This window comes from Anopheles funestus, chromosome 2RL (assembly GCF_943734845.2).
Source record: "Anopheles funestus chromosome 2RL, idAnoFuneDA-416_04, whole genome shotgun sequence".
In the NCBI taxonomy this organism is placed as follows: Eukaryota; Metazoa; Arthropoda; class Insecta; order Diptera; family Culicidae; genus Anopheles; species Anopheles funestus.
Window position 1 is genome coordinate 40,036,759 of NC_064598.1, and position 12,528 is coordinate 40,049,286.

The 12,528-nt window shown below is 42.5% G+C and overlaps 2 protein-coding genes and 1 long non-coding RNA gene across 5 annotated transcripts; 2 read left to right on the forward strand and 1 right to left on the reverse strand.

Annotated features, from left to right (window-relative positions):
• Nucleotides 1-531: 531 nt before the first annotated feature.
• LOC125763287 (E3 ubiquitin-protein ligase Nedd-4) lies at nucleotides 532-10,488 on the reverse strand. Of its 3 annotated transcripts, none has more exons than XM_049426217.1 (7): nucleotides 9,516-10,488; nucleotides 6,298-6,459; nucleotides 5,559-6,212; nucleotides 4,483-4,974; nucleotides 2,930-3,783; nucleotides 2,169-2,861; nucleotides 532-2,071 (listed from the first exon to the last, which is right to left on the reverse strand). In XM_049426217.1, the coding sequence occupies exons 1-7, from the start codon at nucleotides 9,717-9,719 to the stop codon at nucleotides 1,969-1,971; spliced, it is 3,162 nt and encodes a 1,053-aa protein (XP_049282174.1). In that variant the 5' UTR covers nucleotides 9,720-10,488; the 3' UTR covers nucleotides 532-1,968. The 3 variants fall into 3 exon arrangements, with proteins under 3 accessions (XP_049282174.1, XP_049282175.1, XP_049282176.1); XM_049426218.1 differs by lacking the exon at nucleotides 9,516-10,488 and adding an exon at nucleotides 6,847-7,156; XM_049426219.1 differs by lacking the exon at nucleotides 4,483-4,974 and having other exon boundaries at nucleotides 9,516-10,485.
• Nucleotides 7,169-8,020, forward strand: LOC125763297 (uncharacterized). The gene is made up of 2 exons (XR_007418337.1): nucleotides 7,169-7,704; nucleotides 7,857-8,020. It is a non-coding gene; the product is annotated as an uncharacterized LOC125763297 (long non-coding RNA).
• A 502-nt stretch (nucleotides 10,489-10,990) lies between the features above and the next one.
• On the forward strand, nucleotides 10,991-12,503 carry LOC125763292 (DALR anticodon-binding domain-containing protein 3). Its single transcript, XM_049426230.1, has one exon. The coding sequence runs from the start codon at nucleotides 11,126-11,128 to the stop codon at nucleotides 12,341-12,343; it is 1,218 nt and encodes a 405-aa protein (XP_049282187.1). The 5' UTR covers nucleotides 10,991-11,125; the 3' UTR covers nucleotides 12,344-12,503.
• The last annotated feature ends 25 nt before the right edge of the window (nucleotides 12,504-12,528 follow it).

A 12,528-nucleotide genomic window follows, 5' to 3' on the forward strand; every position in this document is an offset into this window, starting at 1 on the left:
GTCCCAAATCTATAAACCAGGGAAGTTGAACAGAGGTGTCCATATGTATGAACAAGGAGCACTTAAGGGCCGATTACATTATGTACTTTTGCTTGGTTTTTACCATGGTAGAATGTGTCAAAATAACTTCAAACTGCACTATTTGACAGAAAACACCATGGCTCATGTGTAATCGCAATCTTGGAACAAAGTTGGTTTTTTCTATGCTACCACACGGTGACAGAATCTACACAGGACATACCGAATGTTTTTTACCATGCCTTGGTAGAATCTGTCAAATCGATTTTGACACATTCTACCATGGTAAAAACCAAGCAAAAGTACATAATGTAATCGGCCCTTTAGTAGCATTGCTAGTAGTAGTTCTCGATATAAGCAACGCTAGTAATGGGATACTATCTATATAAGTGAAAGAATGTACTTTGTCCATTAGGACGGTCAGGCCGTGTGACTAAAGAATGTACATTCAAAGCCCCTAAACCCGTAACCCTTGAACACCGCCAATTGAAAATCATTCACATTCCATGATCGTATTATTTCCTGCAACCGATTTATTGATTTTTTTTACCAAATATTACAACTAGCATCACTTTTGTATATTTTAATTTCATTCTCTTCATAAACTCCTAGCTTTATTTCAATGTTTCTCTGCGCCATATTCCTTTGCTTTTTATTGCTACAGAATAAAAATATATACCGATGTTAAAATAAATTGCATACGACATCCGTTTCTGCCTAACTTCTACGGCTAGTACAATCGTATTTATCAACGCAGATAGTTTTCTACTACGATTATATGCATAGAGATGACAATGGTCACCTGTAATTGGGCGGGAGTTTGCAAGCTTATGTTTTTTTTTGCATTAGAATCACGATTAACATTTGTGCGCATAAATCGATCCAATTCACCAGCCATATTTTTCGGAAACTAGCATTTTCGTTATTGTTTAGTAGTTCGACCAGTAACAATAGATTTGTGTTAAATGTTTATCCCAGAATTTTCTACTAAATTGTAGGTTCGTTTCAGATAAATAATGCACGCAGTTCTATCGTATTAAAGTTTCCTCAAACTCTGTTTTTTTCTTTTCAATTCTCTCGTACAAGGTACACTGACCATGCATACATTTTCAGTATCTACTAACAATCTTTTTTTCTTGTGTTCAACCTTTTTTGGTGTATGATATACGCGAACGTAGGTGCTTTAAGAGTATAACTTTCCTTTATATTTCTCACCGATTGAAAACATATTCATTTACACCGCAAACACGACGCAGGTAAAATTACAATCAGTAGTATTGGTACGTAGTTCCCTTGTTTGTTTTTTTACAAAAAAAAAATACTTACTTTAAACATTCAAATGAAAGACAGAAAAAACGTATCTGAAGGCACTAATGTTATCAAAACATAGAATGCAGCCTATGCCAATGTTTTCATGACTGTATTTCAATGCCGTTAGGATAACATTCTCCTAAAAATAGTACATTTCATTTATATAATCGATTGCCTTCCGATTGCTTTGAAATACCATTCATCATTTCTTAACGTCTTCGATCATGCCTTTCCATATATCACTTTCTTAATGGTTGTTATCTTTCCTGATTAAAATCGGCTTTATAGATATTCCACACTGTTCTTTAACAATGGAATGTTGTGTCGCGCATAAGCAAGTTCCAGGCTTTGGGATTAGAATTCCCATGCGCATATACTTTCTTCATACTTTAAATTCCTTTTCAGAATGCGAGCCTCTGTTGCTAAATATTGTGGTATAGCAAAGTGACGCCAACAATTAGAATCCCGCCTATTCATGTACACACTAAAGTGCACCAATAAAATAAATGTGAACAAAAAAACGTATCTACACAATTATAATCCCGTCAAGATCACACACGCACACGTTGTTTTGGTGCACGGCAATCGAATAGCAAACATTTGCTTACAGTTTTCAGCAAAGTCTTAGGTAAACACGGTTTAATCTACACCGGCAAATCCTTGACTGCCCTCGATCGCACTGATTAATTTTTCCTTCAGCTGGGCGTAGCTTTCATATGGAGGCAAATCTAAACGGTTGAAACTGCAACAAGATTGAAATACCAAAAAAAAAAAAGGAATGTTAAAAGAAGGTCGTAGAAATGTTAATATTACACGTGTTTAAAAGCTCCGCTACTTACCAGGTATGAGCGCGGGGAAAATTGTTGACAGTTCCCCACTTCTCGATAGTAAACAGTTGCGGACCGTTCGAACCGTACAGCTCCTTGAAACCGTTCATGGGCACACGTGACGTGCCGGTTACGAACTGCAGCAAACGAGCCCTCATTTCATTGTTAAATGATAGTACAGCCCGCCAGAACCACTGTACCACCGCGTGGTTTGCATAGTAGTCTCCTTTGTACATGGTGTTCTTTTTCCAATCGTTCACATCGATGCTTTGGATGCCGCACATCAGCAGCTCAAGCTCATTTTCGTCGAAAATTTTGAGCAAATGCAATGGTACCAACGAACCGACGCCTTCCAAGAATGCCTGCATCTGATCCTTAACGCGCGCTTCGAAACGCCAATCGATAACGAGCCGGATATACTCGTCCTTGTTATCGTTGCACACTTCTAGGTCCGCACCATTTGGTTTAAGCTCTCGTTGATTCGTCGTACCGAAGCTTTCCTCATCCACACTAAAGGTCAGCATCAGCGAGCTTGGATCGTTCTCTTTGATGTAAAGCAGGGAGTTATAATACTCCGTATCGACTGCCTCCATATCCTTTAGGTCGATGGGCTTTTGCAGCATCATTTTATAGAATGGTCTTATAAAGAACGCGTCTAACAGCTTTCCGTGATAGATGGCCATTCCTGCGATACGTCCAATGAACCTGTATGCAATTAAAAAAGAAGCAGTAATAAATAACAAAATTTCTTACTAATTCGCATTATGTCTTACCTGAAGTAGTTAAGATGCTCTTCGTTGCACAATCCACTGTTTGGATTGATCTGCAGTGTGTAGTTGTCCATCGCCGAATACTCAAACAGTCCGTAGTATGGATTGAACATCTCTTTCGATAGCAGATAGAACCATTCACGTGCCAACCCGCCATAATCTAGCCCCGTTTCACCTTCAAACTCGACCCACAACTTTGTCTTGAGTAGATCGAGCCGCGTAACCGAATTGATCACACGGTAGGAATCTTCCAAAATCGAAGCCCTTCGCACCTTGATGTCGATCTTGTTTGGCACGTTGCTAGGTTTCTGCAGTTGGCTCTTAAAGTACTCATACTTTTGTTTGTAGTCGCGCGAATACGGTACAGCCTGACCAGCGATCTTTGGATTCGACAGCCGTGGATCATCCCACTGCGTAGTGCGCGTATTGTGATCGATGAAGAACGTTCGACCATCGTTGTGTACGCGCTCCTCCCAACCTTCCGGCAGTGGGCCTAAATTGTCGTCCGAGGAACGTGCATCACCGCGACTTCCGCCTGCTCCGTCCGTCGAACCAACGCTGCCAGCTGGGCCGGAACTATCATTGGCAGCGCTCGGCATAGGACTTGCAAGCCCAGTTCGAGGATCAACCCAAGAGGTGGTTTTGTTAATGTGATCGATAAAAAATAAACGCCCATTCGCTGCCACTTGTACCGCCCAGCCTGGTGGTAGACCGGTAGCATTTGGCGCATTTACTGCCGTGGTCGGTGATGGGGACGTAGGTTGGCTCGGAGTAGAAGGTTGCGGTCCGGTGGAAGTAATCGATGAGTCCGACCGCGACTGATCACCAATGGTGGAAGACGATGCAGTCTCACTGATCTGGAGCGAAATTGAATATGTAAAATATTACAAACTTTTGTCGAAGGGAACAACAAACTTGTCAACCATGCAACGCGTAACTTAGTATCACATTCAAATGCCCTGGTACCACTAAACATGTAGCGTATGTGTGAACAATTGTTTATGGGTGTTGATGATGAAGTACACGTAGCTATCGAACGTAAAATAAATAAAAAAATAATCCAACTACTAAATAGAAGTGAAAATAAATGATAAACCGTCACCTAGAAACTGTATTGCTATCAGTACAGTTAAGAAGGACGGAAAGATGAAAAGCAAGAAAGAAGAGTGAAATAATTTAGATAATTTTGCTGAAGAACTGTTGGGCACTAAATGTCACGTGAAGTATTATCTGTTAGAATAAGCAGTGAATTATTCATATCCGAATATATCACCCAATGTCCACTGTTAAAATTGACTTGTGTTTTTACTGCAATACATTCAATCAATGTCAAACACAGGTCATAAAAAGGATGAAGTGGCGTTAAGTATTAGGTAGCCGTAAGTAGGTAGGTAGGTAGGTATTACAAGCCGCTACAAGTGAGTTTTGGTTAAGGATACGATAGAACAAGCAAGATTACATTTTGCAGCTCTTGCAACAGAGTACAACAAGTTTCAAACTTGCGAGCGCCTTCTCCATGCGCAAATTAAGGGAAAAGAGCAACATTTAACACAAACCTCCCGAACATTGGACGTGCTTTCAGCATCAGCATCCCCATTTTCCGTGCCGGCAGTGAACACGGAAGATACGGTATTATTGTCAACTTCAGGCGCTACAACCGTAGTAGAGGAAGACTCTCCATTCTCGTCGCTTGGTGGGAGAACATTTTCGCCGCTGCCTGGGGACGATCGCCGTCGTTGACTGGGTACCGGCGTACCGACTGGACTAGCACGGGCTGAGGATGTTGACGTAGATGATGGTGGTAGCGGGGCCGGACGTATGGGGCGTATCGTTCCACCGTTCGCACTGCTAGCGATAGAAGTGTTTGACGGAGAAGGAGAAAGGCCCATAATGTCTATATCACCACGACGTAGTGACGTAGGACCCGATCGTTCGGGTCCACCATCACCTGCATGCTGCACGGACATTGGTGAAGAGATGCCAGTAGATGATGCATTGGCCGTTTCGCCGTTTTCACCATTCTCCGAAATAATACTGACAGTGTCGGCCTTGATTGGGAGAGCGATAAATAATGGGAAGTGCAAGCGGAATAACAGTGAGAAGAGAAATTCACCTAGTAGGTAGGCTAGAGAAAAACATCTCTGTATGTGATGAAATCGATGAAATATTTATACAAAATCGTTCACGATATAAGAATGGCAAAATAGTACAATCTTTTGCTGAAAGTTACTGTTCCATCCAGCACTTTTAACAAGAAAATATGGCTTGATTTGGTCCATGTAATATGATACAAAACTATCTTAAAACTTTCACTATATTCTACAGCGAAGCCAAGCAAATGGTTTCCAGTTACTTCTGGCTTGGATAATACTTTTAGCTCCTTTTGTTCCTACTAGATGTTCTTTAGGAAGGGTAAATGAGATTCCATCATTTCGGCAGGATTCGACCATGCTTGATTACAACAGAACAATCTATTACTGGTCCCGTGAGATTCGTATAAAAATGCTTAAAACTCGATAGAAAAAACACGCTTGGTTCGAGAAAACTAAACAAAATCGTAGAGCGCAACAAAATGCAAAACAAATATCATAATAATCCAAAAAAAAATAAACCCTTCCGAAACCTATCTTACCATGCTTGTATTATTGCTACCACTGCCTCCGTTGTCCGGATCGTTGCTGATGTGGAAACGTCGCTGAAACGCGGCCACCATTTCATTCAGTCCCGGTTGCGCCGCCACGATACTCGGCCTTTCCCATTGAGTAGTTCGTGCGATATGATTGACATAATACATTCTGCCTACAGGATCCTGCCGTACTTCCCAACCCGGTGGCAATGGGTCTGGTTGCGGTAGTGCAGCCAGATCAGCATACGGTCGAATGCTGGGATGATTTGGTGGAAGTTGCTGCTGTGGATACAATCCTGTAGTTCGATGCGTTGCCACCGGTGTGCTCGTGGCAGATGAACGATTACTAACACTGATCGCGGATCGCGTTCTTCCGATGGCCGGATCATCATTTCGCATGATTGCATGGTACAGCTCAAGTGTGCCGCGTACCTTTGTGGTGATGCGTAAACTGAATTGGCGCTTGGCCCGGAGTGTATATCGCTGGGGCGTGATCGTACGGCCATCGCTTTCATGAGGTAAATTGATCAGCGTTAGCTCAACCAGCCCCATGAAACCGTCCCGCGTAAGCCGATTTTCATCGTACACCTGAAAGACCAGCTTGTGCTCGTTTGGCATGACGCGAAACACAAACTCCTCATTCCAGACCGGGTTCAAAGTCTACAAAAGGAGGTGGAAAAAATGGTCAATATTAGTTTTGGGGAAAAATATGGCAGAACAGTACCGATCCGATGTTACTACCTACCCTGCGTTTCGTTTTCGTCACCATGTGGTCCACGTTGATGTCGCCGGTGATGGTGTTTTGTTCGATTTTCACGTACGGATCGCTGTACCCGAAGATGTCCTTTTTCGCCAATCCGCTCGCTCCCAGCACCTTGATGCGCACGTAGCACACATCTTCCTCGTTCTACGGGGAGCGTTATTTTTATCGTCACCATGAAACCATAATCATGCACGAATACAGCCACAATGATGATGATGATGCAACAGTGAAAAGAAAAACGGAAAAATAATATTATCAAGTGTTGCTGGAACAAACCAAAAGAGAAACCAACTACCGTACGGAAATAAGGATTAATTTGCAAAACTAATCAATAAACAGTTGCTCACTGTTGACAGATTTGATAACTCATCCACATTTGCCGTGTTTTGCCGGATTGTGGTGTGTTATCAAGCTAATCCCTCCACTGTACAATACCGTCACCAAAATCGCAATCTTTTCATGTCCGGACACGCCGTAGCCCTTTGGGATTTATAGACACACAATCGGAATATTTTTACAATCAATGCCTACCAAGTTGATCAACATCCCGGTTCTCGTCATTGGCACGATTGTTGTTGCTTGCGACCAACCGCGACAAAAGGGGAATCACCGTGCAGAGACAGAAAAAAATACACTGACACTAACTTGTTTTTACAATAGGTACAATTCTCAATTCCAAACTAGGTATGTCCAATTTTTTAAAGGCAAGAATTTTCAACCCATCACTTCAACTAGTTATTCACACACGTCCACTACACGGATGATAGTTTAGTTTACCAAAAACTTTGGTATAAATGCGTTTTTCATCGAGTGGAAACAACTGCCAGTTTGACAGCGACACAACGAAGTGAGCGTTGGAGCCTGACCGAGGCCGCCCGAGCGGTCCGTACACCGTGCAGCTATTTCTGGTTCTACTACACAACTCTCCCGTATCTCGCCGACCGGCTACTGGTGATGGTGGTTGTGCTATACAGACGGAGGATATCTTAGCAGGCGCTTGTTGTTACTACTGCTAGCGGATTCTGTTATGTCGTGTGATGTGGGTCGCTTTTGCATAGAGTGGTGTTAGTGAATGCGAAGATTTCAATCCGCTTCTTCACCCTACAACGACGATGTCACCAACGCACGCACCCTCTCTTCTCTTCGTTGCGCCCCCAACTACCGTCGAACATTCGCATTCATGCTACCGCCGCCCAACGGTACGGAAATTCAAGACTCGGAAGGTCACACATACTAGGTCTCACGCCTCCGAAAAAGCAACAAGTAACGGCGCTTATCAGCGATAATGAGCGGCAGATAAGTGTAAAGTGATGGTGGAATATGTGTAACCCAAACCACCACCCTTGCTGTAAAGCTCCACCAAACCAATCGGGAACCAGAGTGCCACAGGTAAGGTGCGCAGATAATAATCCTGCGTCACCAACGGTTTGAGCCGAAAGGAGTCGTCACTACTGTAGCAACATATCGACGATGCCACTGCAGAGAGTCAAACCCCTGTCACGTCCTGGAACGGTCTATAATTCCTAATTTCATTGTTACAGTACACGCACAATCGGAACGTTTTATCTGGTTGGATTGAAAGTTAAACCAGAACAGAATTAAGGGATGAATACCTTCTTAATATCTGGTGGGATTGATAGATAACAACAACAAAACAGTGACAAACGGATAAAAGTGATGTTGAAATACATGCCTACCATGATCAGATTTTGTGTTTTACCTGCGTTTTATGTGAGTTGCCATTAATTTTTCCAGAGGAAAAAAAAGTTCCTCAAAAAGTATTAGTTAGATAAATCTAAGATAACGTACCCAGAAAGATATGGTATTTGTATAAATGTTTCACACATTACTATTGGGCGGTGGAGCAGATGGAGCCACCTGAAATAACCGGAACACTACTACCAGCATTGGGAATGGTTCGTTATGTTGTTCGAAATGTTTGGAACAACAGTATATGCGTGGCATTCCGATAGTATTGACCGACAGAAACGCATGCAAAAGGACCAATCGATCGTGTGTAAAAGTAATGCAGGTGATTCATTCATCTATGTGGAAAAGATCAGTTCATTCTCCCATTCCGGTGGTTTGCATTCGAATTCGAATATTGTGTACTGGTGACGGGGCAAGTGATAAGAACACAGAACAGCATTAGATGATTGTGCTACTATGGCTTGTGCTGTTTATAAAATTTAGCTACTATCAATTTGCACAATTGTTTGAATTTTGAACACAAGAAACGTATTCTTGTCCAAGTGCAGTTCACCATGGTAACGTCTGTCTATCGCTGTACCTGCGATAGTATTATCAAGTGCAAGTGCATTGAACATAATTAATGTTTTTCAATTTGTTCTCGATCGCACGTTCTTCAATATCTTATCAGATTTGTGACAGTAGTAGCAGTGCTTCTGTTTATGAATACATTGAAAATTACACGTAGAAGACTTAAATGTTTCACTTTCCGTTTGAATTAACGTGTATTAATTAGTATAAATTCAGACGCAGAAATCAAACCAGCAGCATCAACGAAATCAATTTTCTTTAAATCGTTTCGTTTCATATCTTTCACTAAATATAAGTATTGATTCCTAAATGACTAAACCCGGACCTTCAATAAAATAAACAGTTTTTTATTGGATTGTCCAAATTACCGTTTTGCTGCCAGTATCCGTAAAGCAGGAATCTAAAAAAATATGTTTGAAAATACTTCTTAGTGCGTGTCAGAATGTGACGGAATTTCATAGCCTTTCTGTAAGCCAAACAACCAACCAGCCATGAAAAGATACACTGGTTTACTTGCAGCCCATTCGATTACCTCACTCTTGTCACGCTTAGATGCTCTTCATCCGGCCGACGAGCACTTTTTATTTCGTTGCGGTTTTACTTCCATTACTCGGTGTCTATCTTATCAGTACATTGAATAGCTATCATTTCCCGCAAGAGCTTAAGATTGTGTCCGCAAGCATTTGTTTTGCGTACTATTTCTACAACAAGCGGAAGATTGCTGCCTACAAGCCAATGGATACCCTGTCTTCCATCAACCTAACCCGGTACCAAAAAGGGAAAATGGGTTCTTTGTGCTTTTCGCAGGATTGTCGGACCGGAAGAAAGATTGATATCGTTCAATATGGTCTTTTGTTTGTGTGTTGTCCCCGGTCGAAGACAATCAACCCAACACCATTATTCGTTAATCGTTTACTTACAGCTGTAAAAAGTGATCCTCGGGGAGTATGGGACGATAGAGCCGGACTCGAACCGTAGGTCGAGTTTCCCATCGACTGGGCTCTTCTCCGGGGTGGCCTCTGTGGTGTCATGAAGGAACCGATGGTTAGCGCCGGTGAGCCGGACGGTGATGAACCGTGCGGCGATTGAAACGTTGTCTGGATGCTGCTGACCTGTGATCGCATACCCGCGATCGTGCGGAATTTTATACCAACTGCACCACGGACACAACAGCACGGTACGGTTGAGCTACGAACACGGCTGAATTGATGCACCGGATGATACGATCGAGAGGATTAATCATCGAAACACAGGAGTACGGGATGGGGGCTAGGGAATAAGCATTCCACTTCCCTTCATGGAGCACCACACGGTTTGTGCATCCCAGCTGCGGCTGAAAGCAATGATGCACTCGCGTCCCTGCACTTGCACGCCTATCTCAATAATTGGGCTTTTCGCTTCGTGGCCTGCTGCTTTTTCTTGCCTAGGCGTAACTGCAAACTACTTTTGTGCCGAGGGCTAAATCTTGTGAATAGGGGAATGTGAGTTCTCTTCTCGTAATTCGCCGTATGAATCACAATGCAGAGCACCTGCACACACTCGCGTTTAATCACATGCCACACGAAAAACCAACTGCATCATCAATTGGTGAAACTTTTGCATACATTTATCGACACCGGAAACTAAAACGCATCAGAATTACCTCGCACCAGACGATATCGAGCTAATTTCTTTATGTTCTTTCACTTCGTTCCGCACGATATTCTTTTGGTCGTAGTTTTTTTTTGCAGCACAATATTGACAGCTGATGCAAAACGGAATGGCCAAGGTTTTTACATACTGTTTTCAATCTGCGCGTTCGTTTTGGTGAGATTATTGGGCAACTAGAATCGGGTGTTTTTATAATATAATTTTATGACTTATTAGCAAAGTTTTGTTATATTTCTGGTTTTACTATTACGAACAAAGTCTGTAGAGTAATGAGGTCTCGTAATAGAGGGGTTTTGGCAGCTCTTGGAATAACAATGAAAAATAAAAATGACAGATAGGTGTCCGAAGCTCCTACACGATGTTGTGTAGTTGTATGTGTACGGTTGTTTTGGAGGCTGCTTCAGCTGCTCGTGTAAACATGATTTTGTTTCAAGACATCCTACGGTTAATTGTTTTAGATTTTATTTTAAAACGAAATCTTTTAATAGTGTGATTATCGTGTAATACAATGCGCAATGGAAATTTATGGAATAGTGCATATATTCCCCACATTTTAACGTTGCAACGACTGTCGCCAAAACTACGAGCGCTGAAATTTGCTCAGTAAACAATTCACCAATACATAGCCAAGGACGTCTAACTGTCAAAATGAAAATCCAAGATGGCAATGTCAACAAAGCCTAATCCGCGACCTCATTACTCTACAGACTTTGATTACGAATATTAATTTAGCACACATTTGGCATTAGCCATACCTCAGTTGTAGCAATTTTGTGGAAAAGAAATGTCATGTTTTGTTTGCAATACTGAACAAACGTCATTTGTACTGTAACCGCCGGCTGTGGCGCTCTAGTTTTATTCGCGATAAAAACCGATTATTATGGACGGAATTCTGTCCGAAACGCAAAAGCTGCTAAGCAGTTACCTCGAAGATCGTGGCCATTCGGTAGCCATAAAGATGCTCGACAAAAATTTATTCCAAATGGGCGACCTACTCGTAAAGAGCAAAACCGACAGTGAGTTGCTAGTGGACGTACAGGCTCTGATAACTGCTAGCAAATGTTGGCCACTACCGATTGCTGCCATCACGATTATGGAGAATAGTGCACACATTTGGTTTGATCGTGCCAGCGCATTTCGAACGGCCTTCACACTCAAGGAATGGGATTTTAATCGACGTACAGCAACAAACGGGGAAAAAATTTACGTCGAAGAACCAACCGCCAAAGAATGTGACACGATTTCGATGGCAGAATTCCGTGCGAACATCTTGAGAAAGACGATCAAGAATTGTTTCCTGTACGGTGGCTATACAATCATTGAAAATACTGACCTGCATGACGATGATATTCCCTCCGACGTTATGCATGTGAAAGTTGTTCATCAAACGAACAAATCAACACCTAAACCACACGTGGAAGTTTTGTGTGGAGCTGTGCTTACCGGACATGAGATACAGAATGCGGCACAGTACATTCAGCTGCGAGCAAATGATATGCACATGACGGCACTACATCGCTACGGTTTGCGTATGCCCAATACGATCAAGCTACAGGAGCTTGTTTCAAGCTTGGGACGTTCGGCGGCCATCGTGGATATGTTACAGACTAAGCATGCCAACGTGATTGATATGCGCACTCAGCAGGAAATAATGCGCAACCATTGCACATCGAAAGGAGCTTCCTTCATCCTGTACAATTATGCTCGGTTGGCGACGATTCTTAAGAAGCATGCCGTGCTGGTACAACAGGGTCAGCTACCGGACGTACCGCCTGTGCACGAGGTCGACTTTTCGCTGCTTGTCGAACCGGAAGAATGGCAGTTGCTGTACGCGTACCTGATGCGCTTTCCGAACATAATCCGGCTAACGATCGGGTATGGCAAGTCGCCACAAATCGCCCCCTATCATATGTTAAGCTTTACGCTATGCCTAATCAAGTGCCTGAGCAAGTACTATCGTAGAGTTAGAATTTTGACCGAAAACAGACCAAGACTGCAACCGGTCATGTTTGCCAGGTTGTGTCTAATTAGGGCGGTATTCGATATGCTGAAGGTGATACTGAATATATTCGATTTGGAACCGATCGAAGAAATGTAGGAGTTGGAAAGGAACGTTCCTATGTATTGCTTCTTGAAAAGGAGCATCTGTTAAACCTGTTGAATGTTGCAGGAGGATGTTAATGTATCGTACTCTTACTGAAACAATGTTACATATTATTTTACAATAAAATTGACCGAATTTACAAACATAAGAAAAGAAAAGCCTCAGTCATCATCATTGTA

Bases quoted from the DNA above. Each gene is read 5' to 3' on its own strand.
- LOC125763292 (XM_049426230.1), top strand. From the start codon at position 11,126: ATGGACGGAATTCTGTCCGAAACGCAAAAGCTGCTAAGCAGTTACCTC.
- LOC125763287 (XM_049426217.1), bottom strand. From the start codon at position 9,719: ATGCGATCACAGGTCAGCAGCATCCAGACAACGTTTCAATCGCCGCAC. The intron at 3,784-4,482 runs GTTTGTGTTAAA...ATTTCGCTCCAG, and splicing joins GCACGTCCAATGTTCGGGAG to ATCAGTGAGACTGCATCGTC. The intron at 2,072-2,168 runs GTAAGTAGCGGA...ATCTTGTTGCAG, and splicing joins TTTCCCCGCGCTCATACCTG to TTTCAACCGTTTAGATTTGC.